The sequence below is a fragment of the Macaca fascicularis genome, chromosome 1, assembly GCF_037993035.2.
Source record: "Macaca fascicularis isolate 582-1 chromosome 1, T2T-MFA8v1.1".
NCBI lineage: Eukaryota > Metazoa > Chordata > Mammalia > Primates > Cercopithecidae > Macaca > Macaca fascicularis.
Window position 1 is genome coordinate 225478351 of NC_088375.1, and position 20402 is coordinate 225498752.

Here is a 20402-nt window from a genome sequence, read left to right on the forward strand (position 1 = left end):
GGGCTTTCGTAGAAGTTTATTCTCTGTGTCTTTTCTCAAAGAGGGGTTGTATATGGACGGCATGCAGGGACGCTGCCTTCTGCTGATGTCGGGAAGGGGGAAAGAGGAGCCTGTGTTGGAATCGGTCCTTGTCCCATGGAGGCAGCCACGGAGGATGAGGGAAGACCAGGGACCTCTGTCCATGGCTGTGGATGCCGGTCCAAGGCGCAGGGTATGGCGGCCCCAGCAGCGGGTGGCTCAGTGAGGTGGCACCAGGTGGCTGTCGTGCTGGCGGTCCGATGGCGAACATCACTGGTAGAGGAGGTAGGCCTTGAGGGAAGCCGGCAGCGGCAGCGTGTGGATCTCCCCCAGGCGCTCCTTCCCCAGGGCCAGGCGCACCGAGCGGCGGCACAAATCCATGAGCGGCAGCGGCTCGGCTACGGAGACAGAGAAACTGCGGGTCAGCGCAGCTTGGGTGGGCGTTCAGCAAACAGCGCTAACCACGGCAGCAATATTATCACTGATTAGTATTCATTCAAATCAGTAAAGAAACAATTAAAAATGCAGTGCTTTGATTTTCATTTTAAATTTAGCATGTGAATAGCTACCAACAGGAGCCCACCCTGGGCTGGGCACCTGGGCAAGCCCTCTGCTAACACTCATTGAATCCTCCCAGTGGTTTCTTATGAATGGCTTAATAGTCACAGACACCATTACCTTCATCCCCATTTTGCAGATGAGGAAACTGAGGGACAGAGTCTAAATGACTTGCCAGGGGTCGCCCTGCTGGCAGGAGATGGAGCTAGGTGTCGAACCCAGGCCATCCCTGCTCTTCCCCACTGGTGACTCTGCCTGTCCAGGCCAGCAGCCGCTGTTGGAGCCTGTGGGTCGCAGCACATGGAAGCCAGCTCTTCCCGGCACGCAGCCCCAGCACTGGACCCCACGCAGGCTTCAGGAAGGGAATCATTTTCTGTTACCAGCTGCTCTCAGATACCGTTCTCACCTCTATTTTAAAGCTGAAGGCCAGCTGGGCATGGTAGCTCATGCCTGCAATCCCAGCACTTTGGGAGGCCGAGGTGGGTGGATCACTTGAGGCCAGGAGTTCGAGACCAGCCTGGCCAATATGGTGAAGCCCCGTCTCTACTGCAAATACAAAAATTAGCTGGGCGTGGTGGTACGCGCCTGTAACCCCAGCTACTCAGGAGGCTGAGACAGGAGAATCGCTTGAACCTGGAGGCGGAGGTTGCAGTGGGCTGAGATCGCACCACTGCACTCTAAACTGGGTGACAGAGCGAGACTCTGTCCAAAAAAAGAAAAAAGAACTGAGGACACACAGGCACAGAGAGGACACCCAGTGTGCCAAGGGTTAAGAGCTGGGATCTGAATCCAGGCAGCCTGGGCCCAGTGTCCATGCCCTTAGCCACTAACCGTGCTGCAAATGAAGACATGGCAAACCCTGTGTTGAATCACACGTGACAGGCCTGGCTGGCCCCATGGACTGAAGGCGTCATTTCTGTGCCACACGGAGCCAGAGAAACCCCGGGTGTCTGTGTTTCCGTCTGACAGTGAGGCCGAGGGTCCAGGCCAAGCTCAGGCCTCAGGAAACTGGAAATGCCAGCCCAGCTTCAGCTGATCCCCCAGAGCTGCCTCGGCCTTCTCCCCACAACTGCCTCAGGCACATGGGGCCCTCTCACAGCCAGGGGAACTTGGGCAGAGCTGCCTCAAGCCCCAGGGTTACAGAGCGCTTGCAGCTGCAGCCTCCTGGGCACCTCCGTCCTGCGTTCCCAGAGCGCCCAGCCTTGCCTTCCTACAAAGGAGGCTGTGTTCATTCAGCTGCACCTCAGATGAGCCGGCAGCTTCAGATCTCGGGAGTCTGAAACTCATGCCTTCCAAGGTTCCTGAGCTTGGAAGCCTGCGTGGCCCTGCTCACCGGCTTCGCCACGGCAGACTCCTCTCTGCTCTCTTTCCAGGTACGAGTAAGCACACCTGGACCTTCACGGGACCGCCCATGCTGTTCTGCAGATGGAAAGCCCTGAAACCAACGGATCTGAGGCTTCATCCAGGGTCTCCCCTTGACTTTGAGACTCCTTTGTGAGCAAAATAAAGTCAGCCCCCAAAACTAAAAGAACCCACAAAACTCCATCCTACCAGTAAAAAGTGGATTAAAGTTCTTCAGTATTCACCAATGTGTCTCAAAAATATGAAAATCAATTACTGAAGACCAAACACTATGGGTGGGGCATGGCAGAATGGAGAGAGGCTGCTTATGGGCACAGGCTTTCTTTTTGGGGTGATGAAAATGTTCTAAAATTGTTTCCCAGGTCTCACCACATGAGAGGCCACTGAACTGGATACTTTAAAGGGTGAATTGTACGGTATGTGATTTATAGCTCAGTAAAGCTGTTACAAAATAAAAGAATGAAGCTTAGGCTTGATAATGCATTTACTAAACCCCAAGCTTTAAAAGAAGAGGGACCAGGTCAGGCACAGTGGCTCAGACCTGTAATCCCAGCACTTTGGGAGGTGAAGGACGGAAGACTGCTTGAGCCCAGGAGTTTGAGACCAGCCTGAACAACATAGGGAGACCTCATCGCTACAGAAAATAAAAATGAGCCAGGACTTGGGAGACTGAGGCGAGAGGATCAGTTGAGCCCAGAAGGTCAAGGCTGCAGTAAGCTGTGATCGCGCCACTATATTCCAGCCTGGGCAACAGAGACCTTGTCTCAAAAATGAAAAGAGGCCAGGTGTGGTTGCTCACGCCTGTAATCCCAGCACTTTGGGAGGCCAAGGTGAGCGGATTACCTGAGGTCAGGAGTTTGAGACCAGCCTGGCCAACATAGTGAAACCTCGTCTCCACTAAAATTAGTATACAAAAATGAGCAAGGCATGGTGGCCTGGGCCTGTAATCCCAGCTACTCGAGAGGCTGAGGCAGGAGAATCGCTTGAACCTGGGAGGTGGAGGTTGCAGTGACCCGAGATCACACCACTGCACTCCAGTCTGGGTGACAGAGCAAGACTCCGTCTCAGAAAAACCAACACCACCACCACCACCACCACCACCAACAACAACAACAACAACAAAAACCCAAACTGAAAAAATAAACAAAAAAAAGAAGAGGGACCACTGTTCTTCATCCTCCATGGACGGTCACAGCCACAGCTGCTGACAAGGAACTGAAACGTTCAGTGTTTTTAATGGAGAATTTTGAAAGGGGCCTTTCGTGGCCAGCTTAGGATGATTAAGAGGAGCTCTGCTTGGAGATGAAAGGAGGAACGAAATAACCTCAGGTCCTTTAAGGTCCAGGAGCCCACAGATCCCTCGTGGATGGGGCAGGACTGGGTTCCCCCACCCAGCGGTTCACAGGGTTGGGTTTCTCTCGGGTGAAGCACCAGCCTGGTGACTCCAGACCCTGACCTGGAGCAGATCCCTCTGTCTGCCTGGACTTGTTTCCTCATCTGTAAGACACGGAATCCAGACCAGATTCTCCCCAAAGCCCCATGCAGCCAAGATTCTGAAGGCCAGAAGTGCTTATCGCAGCCCTCGGCCTGGCCTGGCTTGGCGGTCGGGAGTGCGTCTTCCCACAGAGAAGTGGGGAATTTGGAGGTGTGTTCTCTTCTCTGCTTGAGAGCACGCCTGCATCTGGCCTTCATCGGGGCCAAGGAGCCTGGGCTGCCCTGAGCTCCCTCCCAGGAGGATGTGGCTCACCCCTACTGGAAGGTGGAGGGGTTCTCCGTGGTGGCTGGAAGGCACCTGAGAAAGCTTCAAGAGTCACTGAATGTGGCCCAAGAGCTCTGCCAGGCTGCAGCAGCGAGGGCTGAAAGCGAGTTCTGTCGCTACCCTCTTGGTGTAATGGGTTTCAAATCAACCTATTTAAATGAATGAGCACTTAAGCTTCCCGGGGATGGGCATAGCAGCCAGAGGCCCCAGGCCACAGGACAGGTGCCCACCCCCTCGGTGTTTCTAGGACTGGTGTGGTGGCTCATGCCTGTAATCCCAGCACTTTGGGAGGCCGAGGTGGGCAATCACCTAAGGTCAGGAGTTTGAGACCAGCCTGGCCAACGTGGCAAAACCTCATCTCTACTAAAAATACAAAAATTAGCCGGGTATGGTGGTACAAGGCTGTAGTCCCAGCTACTTGGGAGTTTGAGGTAGGAGGATTGCTTGAACCTGGGAGGCGCAGGTTGCAGTGAGCTGAGATCGCGCCACTGCACTACAGCCTGGGCGACAGAATGAGACTCCGTCTCCAAAAAAAGAAAAGAAAAAAAAAAGTTTCTAAACTGCAGAGGCCCCTGAGCCCCCAGCTCCATCCAGCACCTTGAGTGGCTGACACTGCAGCCCCAGCCCCAGTCATGGCTTGTGGGGTACCAGTCGTGTGCCTGGTGGGGACTGTGACCCCAACCTACAGATGGGGAAATGGGCTTGGAGAGGTGAGAGTTAAGGGTCCAAGGTCTGAGAGCCATGGACTCCAAAGGGATGAGGCCCTCCAGCTGGCGCAATCCATCCCCTGTGAATGCAGCTGTGTGGGGTGGAGGACTTGCCACAGCCTGGCCATCTCTGGATCCTACTGAATAAACCAGTTAGGGACGGGTCATGGGATCCACCAAGATGGGCTACAGAAGCGACAGTGAATGGCTGCAGTGATGCGTTATGAGCTGAAAATAGGACCAGAGTCACCCAGGCATCCTGTGAATGGGTCTATTCTCTGGGGCCTCAAGTACATAAACAGGTCACGCCTCCTTGATCTTGCAGGAGGAAACTGATGGCGCATGGGGCCCGGCCTGACTGCTTTCCAAAGGCTGGGCAGAGACCAAGAATGCACGGCCACAGAAACAGACGTGGGCTTTGCGCCGTGAAAAAATGCCCAGCCCCCGTTCCAGCTGGTCACTACCAGGACCAGGGAGTTCTCCCCAACCTCCACACTCTTGACTGGGGGCTGCCAGCTTTGCACCCAGCTCCAGCCAGGTGCCTGCTGAAATCCACCGAGGGGGTGGGCACCTGTCCTGTGGCCTGGGGCCTCTGGCTGCTATGCCCATCCCCGGGAAGCTTAGGCGCTCATTCATTTAAATAGTTTCTTTGAATGAGAGAGTGCAATGCTGAATGAGCAGCAAAGAAATCAGGAAGTCAATCAGGAGCTATTTCTGGGAGCAGAAGGCTGAGGAACTGGAAGAGACGGTGCACCAGCTTCCACATTTCTGTGAGAAACGGCTACCTGGTGGCCAACGTGAACATGCACAGCCCCAGAGCCCACGACTGTCTCGCCGTTCCCTGAGAGATTTCAACCCAATTCAAGCATCAAGAGTGTGGCGCTGTGCCCAGTTCATGGGCTGAATGAATGCGCTGCGGAACGGTGAGGTCAAAGAAAAACGTTCCGTATCAGAGAATGCCCCGGCTTCTGCACTGTCTTCACTGACAGCTGTCATGGCTCCTGTGGCTGGCCCTGCAAGCAGCTTGTGGGGACCATGCTCCAGGACATGGATCCTAGAATGTCACGGGTGGGGCGGCCGTCATAGATTGTGTGTGTATTTTCCTCTACACTAAGCAGTTCTTACGAAAGAGCACAGCCAAACACAACGTGGAGCCTTTGTCCTTGTCAACTGGGGAAGGACGCCTGAGATCCATCTAGGTGATCAGACACCCTCGGTCCCCTATCCCCCCTGACCTCTGATAGCCTGTGGTCCTCATATGACCAGACTTTCTGGAGGCCGTGGGGAATAGGGTCTGGAACGACCCCTCCCCAACATGGAAGGAAGGAAGGGAGGGAGGGCAGGCGCGCAGGCCGGCAGGCCAGCCAGCCCTGGTGGCGGGGGTATCAGTCTCCTGAGGAGTAGCTCCCTGCAGAGCCCGGCTGGAGTGGAGGGCAGGAAGGAGGCACCCGGGAGGAGGCGCTGATCTTGAGGAGACGAGCTGACCTTCCCTGAACCTTCAACCACGACAAACCACAGCAAACCCATGTGGGAGCCATTAAAGAAAATTCGAAAATGCGGAACTGCACGGAAGATGCCTCCTCAGTGGGAGTCTTCAAAGCAGTGCGGGTGGAGCCAGAGAACCCGCGAGGTCAGGGGCTCTCCCTGGACTGCCTGCCAGCCTGCTGCTTGCAAACAGGCCTTTCCACATCTCCAGGGAGGGTGGCGGGCAGGCCTGGGGACAGGCCAGGCCCTGTGTCTCCCCACTTAGCAATGGCCATCTCCACTCCTGCCCCCCAGGAAAGAGAAGGAGGATGACACAGCAGCCTCTCTGGCTGCATCCTCAGCACAAGGCCTTGTGCCTCAAGCCTTGAGGAGGAATCAGAGCATGGGGCCTGTGGCCCCAGCTGGCTGGGCAGTGGGGAGACCGCATGGGGAAACGTCAAGAACTCAGTGCCCCTGCTTCTGCCCGGCCATGGCCTCAGTGTGGAAGCAGGGACTCTGCTGTGGGGGGCGGGGTCTGCCTGGCATGCAGGAAAGAGGCCATAGGGGGCAGTGGGCTGGGAGATCCCCGGGCAGGCACACACGCAGGGTAACTGCCTGAGTGGCCCTGCAAACAGCTGCCCCTCGCTAACATCGAACCCAGGTGTGGCAGGGACACTGATGACTCTCCACATGTCCCAGGGAGTTGGAACTACCTCCACTTCCAAGACAGAGACAGCAAAGCCCCAGACCTCGCCCAGGGTGGCAGCTCTGAAGCCGCCTATATGCAGACAACTCCCCCACTGACCGCTTTCCAAGACTGGGCTCGCAGGGCCCCCTCGATGTGTCGAAGAAGCGTCTCAAATGTAACATCTCCTCCTCCTTCGGGCCTTCCCATCTCGGGTCAGCAGCCCCCACCTTCCAACTGCTCAACCCAAACACCTCGAGTCACCTTGGTGCTTCCCTTTCTCATCACATCAAGTCCATGGATGAGCCCATTCCAAAGAGTCCCGGAACTGGGCGGCCCTGCCCCACCTCCGTGGCTTCCATCCTGGACCAAGCACCCATCACCTCTTACCAGGACAAGCCTGGCTCCTCCCTGGCCTGGCCTCTCAGAGGCCACTCTTGCCCCTGCCGTCCATTTCTATAAAGCAGCCAGAATGATACTTTTTTTCTTTTTTTCCCCAGAGATGGGGTCTTGCTCTGTTGCCCAGGCTGGAGTGCAGTGGTGCAATCTTGGCTCACTGCAACCTCCACCTCCTGGGTTCAAGCAATTCTCCTGCCTCAGCCTCCCGAGTAGCTGGGATTACAGGCATCCACTACCACACCCGGCTAATTTTTGCATTTTTAGTAGAAACGGGGTTTCACCATGTTGGCAGGCTGCTCTCAAACTACTGACCTCGTGATCCACCTGCCTCAGCCTCCCAAACTGCTGGGATTACAGGTGTGAACCACCAGGCCCAGCCGCAGAAAGACACTTCTAAAACACAAGATGCTGCCTCAATAAGCGCCCGGAGGTGTCGGGTTAAGCGGGTTGAGGCTGGCAGCGCTAACACCCACACCTCCCCCTATCGCCATGCTGCAGCGGAGCTGTGACAGTGCCCCACCCTCCAATGTTTTGCTCAGTGTCCCAAGAACGACCACATCTATTTTCCAATCTGGAGCCTCTAAAGTCAACTGACCACGTGGCCCAGGGCCCGTTCATGTCTGAGCAGGACTTGCCGGGCATCTGATTCTGGTGGAGAGGAAAAAACATCCTCGTCATTGACTAATAGTGCTCTGCTGTGATGCTCGGAGTGGCCATCCAGATTCCAGTTCACAGATGCGGTTCCCAAATACTGATTCCCAATCTTGTATCTCCCGCTCACCCAACACCTTTAGGATTTTCCAAACAAGGAAACTTATGAACGCATCCAACCTTCCGTCTCACGCAGAGCTAACTGAGCAGGAAATCACCTATTCACAGGACACGTGTCTGCACCTCCAGGAGTGGGTGGGCGGAACTCTCTGTTCAAATAGGCTCCAGTGCCCTCCCGGCCACTCCGGGGGTCTGTGTACTGTATTGGAGCTGGGATATATAACCATGAAGCTGTGCAAACCCAGAGCTCATGACAGTATTGGGGGCATTTCCTGAAAGACACAGGGCTGGAAATCTTCATGGATCCCCCACGGTCTCAGTGGCCAGGCAACAAGAGCAGGCCTGGCAGTCTCCTCATCTGTCTGTCTGCAAAGAATGAACATTAACCTCCCTGGCTCCGTGACCACCCCTTGGCTGGGAGGAGGGAGGCAGGGCTGAGGGCCAGGGCTCCTCAAGATCCTAGGTCCTGGGCAGGGCTCCCAATCCACACCCATCCCAGCTTGAGGCAAACTGGCTGTGGATGTGGTGCCACTCATTTCTGACACCTGGGGAGACAAACACAGACCTCACTCTGCTGGTTCCCTCATTCAGTTCCGAGGTGACTACTTCCCCAGGGAGGTTAACTGCTGGCTGCAGACCCGGCCACCCACCTCTTCCAGGAGTCCCATGACCTAGGGGCACCAGGCTGCATGGACGAGGACCAAGCAGCCCTGGGAGCCTGCACCACAGACGTCGTGTGTGGCTGTCAACTCGCTGCCATCACAATCAAAGTCACAGCAGAGGACCAAGAAAAAGAGAGGTGGGGAGGCTTCCAAAGAGAAATATGTAAGCATTTGCACATGCCTGACCACCCCAACACTTTCCCCAGTATCTTTCAAAGGTTGAGGTGGGGGAGGAGGAACAGGAGGAGGACCTCCTTCTCCAGGAGAAACTGCAGGCTTGGAGACTTGAACACAGAGTCAGCATCTGTATTCCTGACCTCTGGTGGGGGGCCTCACCCCCCTCTGCCTCTTGCCTGGCCTGCAGGGTGGGGTTAGAACTCAGGGTGCTGAGCCAAAACTGACCTTTAAGGACAGTCAGCCCATGGGCAGATGGAGTTTTCCAGCCCCCTTGCTTCCCGATGTGGGACTTGCAGGCGGTAGAAGGGACTCATGCAGGCAAGGAGCTCTGAGAGAGGGCCATGCATGGGGTGAGCTGTTCTGCAATGCCAGGCCCTCCTGCTACCACGGGCTCCCAGCTGGGCAGCCATGGAGCCTCCATTCCCACACCAGCACAGTGTTCCTGCACATGGGCTGCATTTACACAGTCTGAGAAAGTCCACTCCCCTTCCCAAAGGGACAGGTGGAGTTCGCTGTTGACTCAGCCTGTTTCTGATCTGCGTGCTCCTCCCCAAATTCATGACTGAACAAGTCCCTCGGGACTGTATCTCAAAGGAGCCCACTCAGAAGCCTCCAGCAGGCTTCTGAGAGACTCTAAGCCTGTGTAATGAGTGAGAGAGGTCACTAGCGTTCATTTACCGGAGAGGCCCTAGTATCCCCAAGGTTACCAACCCCAGCTTGATAATATGCTGGCAACTGGGCTAGAATTTGGTCAACTGAGGATCAAACCTGGAGGCAGGTCACCCAGAGAAACAAAGACCACCTACTCATTAATTCATCCATCTATCCATTTATCCATCAATTCATTAGTCTATCTGCTTTCCATCCACTCATCCATCCGTTCACTCATCCATCCGTCCATCCACCCACCCATCCACCTGTTCATTTATTTATCCATCCATCTATCCATCCACTCATTCATCCATCCATCCATCACTCATCCACCCATCTGTTCACTCATCCATCCACCCACTCATCTATCCATCCATCCACCCACTCATCCACGCATTCATTTATCCATCCATCCATCCAACCATCCATCCATCCATCCATCCATCCATCCATCCATCCACCCACCCACCCACTCATCCACCCATTCATTTATCCATCCATCCATCCAACCAACCATCCATCCATCCATCCATCCATCCACCCACTCATCCATCCACCCACTCATCCATCCATCCATCCACCCACTTATCCACCCATTCATTTATCCATCCATCCATCCATCCAACCAACCATCCATCCATCCATCCACTCATCCATCCACCCACTCATCCATCTGTTCATTTATCCATCCATCTATCCATCCATCCACCCACCCACCCACCCATCCATCTGTTCATTTATCCATCCATCCATCCATCCATCCACTCATCCATCCATCCATCCACCACTCATCCATCCATCTGTTCACTCATCCATCCATCCACTCATCCATCCATCCATCCACCACTCATCCATCCATCTGTTCACTCATCCATCCACCCACTTATCCATCCATCCATCCACCCACTCATCCATCTGTTCATTTATCCATCCATCCACCCACCCACCCACCCATCCATCTATTCATTTATCCATCCACTCATTCATCCATCCACTTTTTCATCCACTCATCCATCCATCAATCTAAACACTCATCCACCCACCTACCTACCCATCCACCCATCCGTCCATCCTTTTGTTCAACCACTTATCTATCAATCCAAACATTAATCTATTAATCTATCAATTCATTATCCACTCATCCATCCATTATTCACTCATCTATCCATCCATTCATCATCCATCCATCCAACCAATCATTCATCCACCTATTCATTCATCATCCATCATCCATCCATCTGTCCATTCATTCATGAGGCACCGTTAGGTAATCTAGCAGACTCTGGGTAGAATTCCTCACTTAACCAGATGCAAAAGTTGCCTCTGAGGGTCTGAATACACTGGAATATCAACTTTAAAACACCTTAGTTCCAATGACTGTATCAACTTTTGGCCTAAGCCCAGCCAGGACCATGGGGACAGAGAGAGGGCATTGCCTCTGACAGCAGAGGGGACACTTACGATCGAGTCCGTTCAAGTAGCGCATTCGGATCTCACAGTGGCCCCAGACGGCACTCACTACAGGATACAGTTTTTTGCCCTTGAGTCCCCGAAAAGCCACTCCCATGTACTGTCCATCCACAATGAAGCTCAGCGTCCCATCGTCCATGTCCAGGGCTACCAGGAAGGAGTCAGGGACAATGAATGTCTCATCTGGTTCCAGAAAGGCTGGGTATGTTTTGCTTGGCTGGTTCTTGCCATCATGGTAGAGCCGGTTGCGCCCCAAATCCCAGCCCCAGGACTCGTGATTATTCCCCACGAGGGTAGTGTACCCGACCGAGTGCAGGGGGGCGTCTGCCGTCGCCACCCCCACCACGGCGTGTGTGCCCCGCTGTCTCATAGCCCATGTGATCTGCCACACGTGCAGCCCACGGGTATACCCGACTTTGCCCCTGATAGCGTCTGTGCTCTGGGCCACCGGATGCCGGTGAAAGATGAGTTTGTCGTCTTCCTTCACGAAGACGTTGAGCGACCGGTCGTTGTTGTTCCACGAATGCAGCAGCTGGACGTCGTAGGACACAGGGGGCATGTCCAGTAGCAGATCCAGCCGGGTGGGCTTGCAGTAATCCAGACCCTGGAGCTCCTGCTTCAGGGGCCGGTACGTGGGGTCCCTCATGTCCACAGTCTTGATCCCTCCAGTGACCTTCTGACCCATGTTCGCCCTGGTTTCACCTTCTCACCGACTCCCAAGGCAAACTCATCAATCTCGTGGTCTCGTCTCCAGTATTCTGATCGGGGCCAGACAGAATTCCTAAGGCGGGCTGCCAGGAGACCTCTGCAAGCTGCACAGCGTTCAGTATTGCCTAATGGACGGAAAGACAAACAACCGGTGAGCGGGGCTGCGGGATGAAGGGGAAAGTTAACCCGGAGGTCGAGGCGACCACATCAGCACGTCCCGGCAGCCTGCACCTGGGCTCCGTCACGCCTGACATGGACAGGCTGGAGTCTTGGCGTGGAATGAAATCCCCCGTTCCCTGGCTAGTTTGTCACAAAGGAAAGGGGCTGTCCATCCACCCGGCAGACTGCACGGAGAGGTGGGCTTGGGGGCTGCGCGTCACCCTCATCTGTGTTGGGTGCAGGCATACGGCTGATGCCCACCAAATACCTCATCAGGGTTCCACAGGACGGCAGGCCATGGTGTCACAGAACCAGGACTCAGCCACGACAGTGGGCATCTGCTTGGTCAAAACAGAGGGAGGTGGTTGGCCCTTGCCTTGCTGTTCAGAGGGGAAGTGGAGCCCCAGGTAGCAGCAGAGGCTGTGAGGATGCCAATCCCAGCTCCTCCTCCCCGTCTCTGTCTCTGTGACAGCCACCTCCAGCAGACGCACCACCAATTCACTCCAGAGAAGGGCTCTCTGGTGCAGTTGGACGGTTCAACTCAGGCGTCTGTGTACGCTTGGCGGGGAGGGCCCCAGGAGCCTCCTCCGCCAGCAACATTCTTCTCAAGGGCAGGCCTCGATTCAGACAGCATGGGGGGCTCATCCCCCGACCCCCAGGAGTTCTTAGATGACTGACCACCTCTTTTTCCTGCCCACACCCTTCAACTAGAAGCCAGGGTTTCGCCCTCTGGGTCTCAACAGCACGTCTAGGGAGGAGAGTCCAACACTAAGATGCCTCGTTCCTCTCTGGCCTCACCATTCCCTGGGTCCTTCAGGAGGGAGAACAGGGACTCCAGGATGGGGGAGAGATCTCACTGCATCATCTACCCCATCCTCTCCACTGGCAGCCCAGGAAGAATTCTTTTTTTTTTTTTTTTGAGACAGAGTCTTGCTCTGTCACCCAGGCTGGAATGCAGTGGTGTGATCTCGGCTCACTGCAACCTCCACCTCCTGAGTTCAAGTGATTCTCCTGCCTCAGCCTCCGGAGTAGCTACGATTACAGGCACCCACCACCATGCCTGGCTAATTTTTGTACTTTTACTAGAGACGGGGTTTCACCATGTTGGCCAGGCTGGTCTTGAACTCCCTGACTTCAAGTGATCCACCTGGCCTGGCCTCCCAAAGTGCTGGTCAGGAAGAGTTCTATCCAAGGAGGAGAAGGCAGCAGAAGATTTGAGCCTCGTTCAAGAGAGAAGTTTCTTTCTGCCATCAAGAACCTCCTTGGTCTCTGGAAGGGACCAGAGAGGCCAGGGAGAGCAGCCTGGTTTGGGGTCAGGCTCCTAGGATCAACCAGGCCAGAGGCAAGGCAGGCTCCTGGCTGAAAATGGTACTAAAGGAGCCTGTGGGGGTGCCTGGGCGGTAGGCCATCGGAGCCTTGGCTGCCGGGAGAGAGTCATGCTGGGTCGCTTGTTACTAGGGTGCCCAAGTAAAGGAGACAAAGAGAATCCAAAGGAACCCGGAGTGGGGGAGGCCGTGGGCTCCCAGACACAGGGAAATCCAGGAATCTCAGAGGGCTGGCCTCCCCGTTCAGTGTGGGGCCAGCCAGGCCAGGCTCTGCAGTGGGGCTGGCCTCCAGCTCCCTCTTAGCTGGGAAGAGGCCCCATGAGACCCTGTCCCTGGGGCAGCGAGGCCTCCAGGAAGTTTGGTCCTGGCAGAAACTTCCCATGTGGGAACCCTTGGTGCCCGACCCCCTTATCTCAGGGGCCAGGTCATGCTTCTCGCCCTCCCCTTTCTGATGTGAGACACAGGGTTCTTTTTTTTTTTTTTTTTTTTTTTTGAGATGGAGTTTTGCTCTTGTTGCCCAGGCTGGAGTGCAATGGCGCGAACTCATCTCACTGCAACCTCCGCTTCCTGGGTTCAAGCGATTCTCCTGCCTCTGCCTCCCAAGTAGCTGGGATCACAGGCGCACACCACCGCACCCAGCTAATTTTTTCTATTTAGTAGAGGCCAGGTTTCACCATGTTGTCCAGGCTGCTCTCGAACTCCTGAGCTCAGGTGATTCACCCACCTCGGCCTCCCAAAGTGCTGGGATGACAGGCGTGAGCCACCACGCCCAGCCACAGACAGAGGGTTTTGATCTCAGGGGCACGGTCATCTCTTCAGAGACAGGGTAGGACTCCTTGTGTCCAGTGTCTGCAAAACCATTAGAGCGGAGGTGTACCCTCTGCAGCCTGGAGGGCCGCCCTGGTTCCAGAAAGTTCTGTGAATACTGTGACCTCACATCCATGATCTCCCAGGAAAATCCCATTTTCAAGCTTTCAGTTCCATCTCCTCTCCTGGGAGCCACTGAAACCTCTAGGACTCCCTCTATGCTGCTGCAGAGGGGCACCCCGTGGCTTTGGGGCCTGCGCCTCAAGCTGCGGGAGCGGGAGCGGGAGAGAGTTAGGTCTGATGTGGCGCCAGTGTGGCCTTCCCTGAATTCCCCTCTTCCCCAACCTCCACTGGAGCATTTTCTGAGCTGTAGGAAGGCCGGGCCGAGGCGGCTCTGGAGGTCAGAGCTGCAAGGAGTGGGGGCGAAGAGGACAACCCCTATCTCTGTCTGGACACCCCCTCCAGCTTGGTGCCCAGGAACCTCTCCATATTCTCAATTCCGCAGGGTCTTGTGGGCACAGAGGTCAGCTCTCTGGGAGTACGGGGCGCGAATTACTTTCTAAGAGAGCTAGTTCATGTCGCGCTTCCCTCAGCGTAGCCCCTCCACAGCCCCCCTGCCGCTCAACTGTCGCAGCAGGGAGGACCTTTCTCCTGGGATCTCGTCTGTCATGGAAGATCCGCCCTCTCTCCACGTGTGGGAGCAGGTGGGAAGAGTGGGGAGGAGGCTGGGGGAGGGAGGGGAGGGTGGGAGAGAAAGGTGGCGGGGAGGGGTCCTCTAGCAGGTAACTGAAAATGCTAGGAGGGACCGTAACAGGGAGGTTGAGGGGGGAAGAGGCGAGGAGAGCAACACCTCAGAGGGGAAGAAAGGGTGAAGTGGGGTGAGACGGGGAAGGACGGGGAGGGAGCGGAGGGAGGGGAGGGAGCTCTCGGGCTAATAAACCCAGGCCTGAACACACAGAATGCCTGTCTCAGCGAGACCGGAGATCAGTTTTTTCTGAAATGGGCGAGATAGTAAATGCCTGGCTTTGAGGGCCAGACAGTCTCTGCTGTTGTCGCGCAAAAGCAGCCACAGACGGGACATAAATAAACGCGTGTGGCTGAGTTCCAGAAAACTTTATTTATAAGGACAGGCCGGCCTGGGGTCCGCCAGCCAGAGCTTAAGACGGGGCCCTGCGTCGACTCCACTTAAGACACAGCCCTGTGGGGCTGGGGCAGGCATTAGCCGGATGGTGGTGTGGCGGGGGGGTCCCTGGAGGCTGGGCCAGCCTCATCCCAGAAACAGCCACCAGAAAAGGGTGGCTTCACCCCGACGTGGGACATCCACTGTCTGTCTGTCCAGGTCGGTTCCACAAGCTCTCCTAGTTCTGAGATGCCATCACCTCAGGTGGCCCAGCAAGTCCTCAACACCAATGCTGGGCTGAGCTCCCTAAACCTAACCCGAACCGCCACCCCTCCACCTCCACCCACCTTCCCCTACCCCCTCACCCCGGCCCAGGCCTTGGATCACATGGCGGTGAGGGGTGGGGGTCTGTGGGAGGGAGGGCCTGGGAGGAGGGAGGCTGGGGAAAGAGGGTGGGGCGTTTTCCCTGGGCAGGGCAGGCAGGTAAAGGGCCTGCAGCACTGTGGGGTGACTCCCTCACAAGGGCACCCCAGGGAATGTGGCCCACCCACCCGGCCACTTCTGCCATCTGAGTCACCACCCAGGCGGTCAATCACTGTGGTGGCCCTGGGGCTACTCTTGACTCATCTGTCACCCGCCCTGTGTCCAGGCTATGGTTAAAGATGACAGTGCCTTCCCACCTTCCTGTTGTCCACACCTAGCCACCTCCTTGCTGTGCAGGAACGCTGAAGCCATCCATCCGTCCTCCTCCTTCTATTTTAAAATGTGGCCGCACAGATCCACCCTTCCTGTGGGTCCCCAGGAGCTGGACTCGCCACCTCCCCTGGAACTGCAGCCCGGCGGGCGCTTCCCCAGCCCTGTTTCCTGAAGCTTCCAAGCTCATGCGCCGAGACAGTAGCTCCAGCCACCAAGATCCACCCCGAGCTTCTCCAAGCTTCTGCTCGTTCATCTGTCACACACTTACCTAAAACTCAGTGGAGACAGTGTTCCAGAGGGGGCTGGCGTCACTGCATTTCCACTTTCATTTATTTCCTAGCCTGTGCTCCATTCACTGAACAAAGATCACTGTTCTCCCGTCTTCCTGGTCACCACATCTGGCCCAACAGAGGGACGCTGCCTTTGGGCCAAGACCCAAGGACTTGGAAGGCTGGGTTAGGGCAGACCAAGTTTAAGGTCCCTTCTAAACCAGGGGTCAGCAAACTTCTTCCATAAGGGGCCAGATAGTAACTATTTAAGGCCCTCCGGACAATATGTAAATGAATGGGCATAGGTGTGTTTCAATAAAACTTTATTTACAAAAATAGACAGTGGGCCAGATTTGGCCCAGGAGCTGTAGTTTGCCGACCCCTGTTGTAAACCCATGGAAAATTGCTAATACGATCACCATAATTCCTGGACATGGTGCTCAGGATGGGGGGTGTGTACCACCCACAGGTGCCGAGTGACATTCACAGGTGCCTGGATGGCTCCTGTTAACACTGGACCGAGACGGACATCCCTGGGCCTGGAGGGCATCCAGCACTGGGCACCACACTTCAGGCAGGAGCTGGGAGAACAGTACAGGCCCCCGCTCTGGGACCACCCCCACTTACTGCTGCTCTGAGAAGCAAATGCAGATGCCTAGGCCTTGTGGGGCCCAGCAGCACCAGAGAAGCTTCGGGGCCTGGCATTGCTGAGCAGTTGGTGAATTTCCAGGAGGTGGGAGGACTCAGCCTTCATCCCCACCCAGGAGGAGCAAAGTACAAGCCACAAAGGGCGTGGCTTGTACTGCCCTGCAGGGCTGGAACAGGAGAGCAGAGGACAGATGTGGCCCTGCTGCTGCCACCACCACCCCCCACATACATGCAAGCACCCAGGCCTACATGCACACACGTGTGTACACCCATACACACACGTGTACTCTGTGTGCCTGCACACTGACAGTAAGGGCAGCAGCTGAGACTAACAGAGGCGTCACAGTCCAGGCAGTGCCCTGGCCGGCGGCGCCTGCTCTCCACTCCCTTAGTGAAAGTTTTTATCCCCAAAAGCACATTCTTGCATTAGCCACCATGTCCCCAGGACCGCACCTGCCTCCTCCTCTGCACAACTGTCTCAGCCAAGCCCCACAACAAACCAGTTCCTGGCCTGTACCCCTCCTGCCCCACCAAACTCTACTCACTCTAAATAATGACAGTTCTCACTGCACGCAGCCCTCAGGCTGCAAGGGTCAGCTGTCGCACGCAGGGGTCCAGTGTCTGGTGCTTCCTGAAGACCAGGCTGTTACCTCATCACAGGCATGAATGCCGTGAGGGTATTTCAATCAGGAGAAAGAGTGTGTATGTGTATGTGTGTGCATGTATGCGCGGTATGCATGTGTGTGTGTAGATATGTGAGGTGTGTATGTATCTGTGTGTGTGGTGTGTCTGGATGTGTGTATATGTGTGTGGTATGTATTCATGTGTACATATGTGTGTGCTGTGCGTGCATGCATGCATGTATATGTGTGTGCGTGTATGTACATGTATGTCGTGTGTCTTCATGTGTCTGCGTGTGTGGAGTGTGTCTGTGTGTATACATCTGTGTGTGCAGGAGCTCTAACTGCAAGACCCTCCTCCTCATGGGCAGCAGGGAGCTCACCAGTCACTCTGGGTCAGGAACTCCTAGCAACATTTTCCCATAAGATCAGATTAAAGTAAAGATCAAGAAGGGTCAAGAGAGAAAAACAGCCATAAAACAGTGGCTTGGGAGCTCCCGAAAGGACCTTCCTCACACAACTGGCCCAGAGGCCGTGAGTCACGGAGAACAGCTGCATCTCATCTGGGTCGAAGAGCCGATGCTGGTGGCGGATTGTGTGTGACGCGAGTTCCCTGACACTTGCTCAGGACATGTCCCGTGGAGAGCTTCCTCCGGAGGAAGGCAGGCGAGCCGTCCACACACCCACGCTCCTGCACGCCTCGTGTCAGAGATCAGCTGTCAAATCTGACGAGCATCTATGGCGCTGGCTCCAAGGCCTCAGCCTCTCATGCTCCATGTCCCTCAGCCTCGCTGGTTGAGCTCAGCTGGGACAACCCCCTGACCCCACACTCACCTACCCCGAGTCCTGGCCCGGCACAGCTCGGGCCCCATCGTGCCACAAGCAGATGGGGGGATAAAGGGAGAGGACACGTCACCAATATCAAAGTCAAGCACATGGCGGGAGCGTCTGTCTCATGCATGGGAGGGCTGGGCTGGGGGAAGCAGAGAGGAGTGCAAAATGGGATGGAGGCAGGAACCACCGCCCGGACCCTCAGAGCCAGAGAGCAGCCACCGGCCCTGGAGTCACCTTGGCTTCCCCTGTAGAGGGATACACAGCCTGGAGGAGATTCTGCCTTTCCTACAACACAGTGAAGGCTACTAAAAGCTCTGGAGGAGGGGAGGGGCTACCTGCAGGGACAGCAGATGACACGAAGCCCTGGGGTTTGGCTTCAGTGAACTTCTTCCCCCAGCAGGAGGAATACCCCGCCACTACACACACACACACACACACACACACACACACACACACACACACACACACACACATTCTTGCATGAGTGAAAGGGGATGTCCCTTATACCCTTTGAGGACAAAAGCCCTCAACCCAGTGTCTCCAGAGCAGCCATGGGACGGGGGTGGGTTGGGGTCCCAAACACCCACCAGAGTTGTATGTCCGTACTAGATTTCCCGGTGGCAGCCTGGGCTCTAAGCAGATGAGCTTCCGAAAGCCCCTACTCCCTTGGCCAGCTTTGAACAGCCATTTAAGGTTGTCTGGGTCCAGGGAAGGGGCCATCTTTGGATTTGCTGGGGGCCCCAGATCTTAGTAGGAAGGAAGAAAAGAACCTCGCAAAGCCTCCAGTTTCGTGGGCTCCTCCACGCGGGGGCAGCCAGGTCTGCAGATCCACAGGGAAGAAAGCCTGGAAATGAATGCTGATCCCCAGCAGGTGGAGAGGAGTCAAAAGCATCCCCGAAGTGCACTGCTTGGGAGTCCCAGACCCGGGACAGGTGAAGGGCACCTGTCTTCAGCCTTTAATGATCTAGGGAAGCCATTCTCTCTGAAGGCCGAGGGAGCCTGGAGTGGTAGGAGAGGCAAGGCAGGCCCCTGTGGTTGGAGAGTGCCTTCTGGATACAGCCACAGTTTGCTTTCATTATGTAAGGCAGAAAGGAATGTGATGCTAGACACAGCACTACCACCGAGACAGGGGCGAGACAGTGCTGTGGCATGCACAGGGTTAAAAACAGTTGCCATGGTGGCTCATGCCTGTCATCCCAGCACCGTGGGAGGCCGAGGTGGGTGAATCACCTGAGGTCAGGAGTTTGACACCAGTCTGGCCAACGTGGTGAAACCCCATCTCTACTAAAAAATACAACAATTAACTGGGCATGGTGGAGGGTGCCTGTAATCCCAGCTACTTGGGAGGCTGAGGCAGCAGAATCGCTTGAACCCAGGAGGCGGAGGTTGCAGTGAGCCGAGATCGTGCCACTGCACTCGAACCTGGGCGACAGAGAGAGATTCTGTTAAAAAAAAAAAAAAGTTCCAGGGACTGCAAAGGATGTGGGGAAAGGACATTCCTACACAGCGTGGGTGTGTGTTGAAGGGGGACAGATCCTGAACTGGGACAGCCTTCTAGGTGTGCAGGTGCAACGAGGCAGTCCCTGTCCTGTCCATGTGCAAAATGCCCAACAATCACCCATGGCTCTTGTCCACCAAACCCTACAGGCCTGCACAGGGGCATGAGGGTGAAGATGCTGGGGACAGCATGAGTCCCACCTCGTCCACATCATGGAGCTCCATGCAGCCCCTCCAAAGTGGTGACGCAACAGAAAATGTAACGTGATGCTGTCACATTTTTAAAAGCAAATTGCAGAACAACACGCAGATCATGATGCCGTTTCTGAAAGAACAGAATTTAAAAAGATTCTCTCTGTGCACATTTATCTGTAGGTACAGAGAAAGGTCTAGAAGGATAAACATCAAACCTTTCACAACGGTTAATGCTGGTGGGTGGGAGGGAAAAAATGCTTTGAATTGAATTTTTTTAAATGCATGTATTCCTTTTGAAACTAAAATGATGTTTAAGCACACAAAAGAGAATCAAAGGCTGAGAAACAATGATTTCACGCACTATGTTTGCAAGAACAAGTTATTCCCAAAGCAATTCCTACAAGTTCTGCACCTGTGTTGCTTTTATAAAGCAAGCACAGCGTAATGTGTAGGCACTATTGTCCTGAATGCTTTATCCATGAAGGTACGTGTTAAGGATCCATAACTGGCAGAAGGGCATTTAAAATGCTTTTTTTCCTTTTAAAGAGACAGGGTCTCGCGACGTTGCCCAAGCTGCTCTCTAACTATCAAGGTCAAGCAATTCTCCTGCCTTGGCCACCCAAAGTGCTCAGATAACAGGTGTGAGCCACCATGCCCAGCCTGGCAGAAGGGTATTTAAATAAAGGATGAGAATCCTGGGGAAGCTTTGAGGCCATGCCAAAGAGGGACATTATGTCTATAGCGATCTATCCCAAGACTTCCGGTTATACTGCTTCAAAATTACAGATGATTAGCCCAGTAAAAATGGGGCAGCTATCTCTCTCTACTGACCCAGAACACA

The 20402-nt window shown here is 55.1% G+C and overlaps 1 protein-coding gene across 4 annotated transcripts in view; it reads right to left on the reverse strand.

Moving 5' to 3' along the window:
* SPSB1 (splA/ryanodine receptor domain and SOCS box containing 1) overlaps positions 1-20402 on the reverse strand; it is a 75033-nt gene continuing 54631 nt past the window's right edge. For all 4 annotated transcript variants that reach the window (XM_045381199.3, XM_045381184.3, XM_015442966.4 and 1 more), the window contains exons 2-3: positions 10675-11516; positions 1-416 (exon numbers count right to left, since the gene is read on the reverse strand). In XM_045381199.3, coding sequence (XP_045237134.1) covers positions 289-416; positions 10675-11368 — 822 coding nt within the window. In that variant the 5' untranslated portion in view covers positions 11369-11516 and the 3' untranslated portion in view covers positions 1-288. The remainder of the gene's footprint in view (positions 417-10674; positions 11517-20402) is intronic.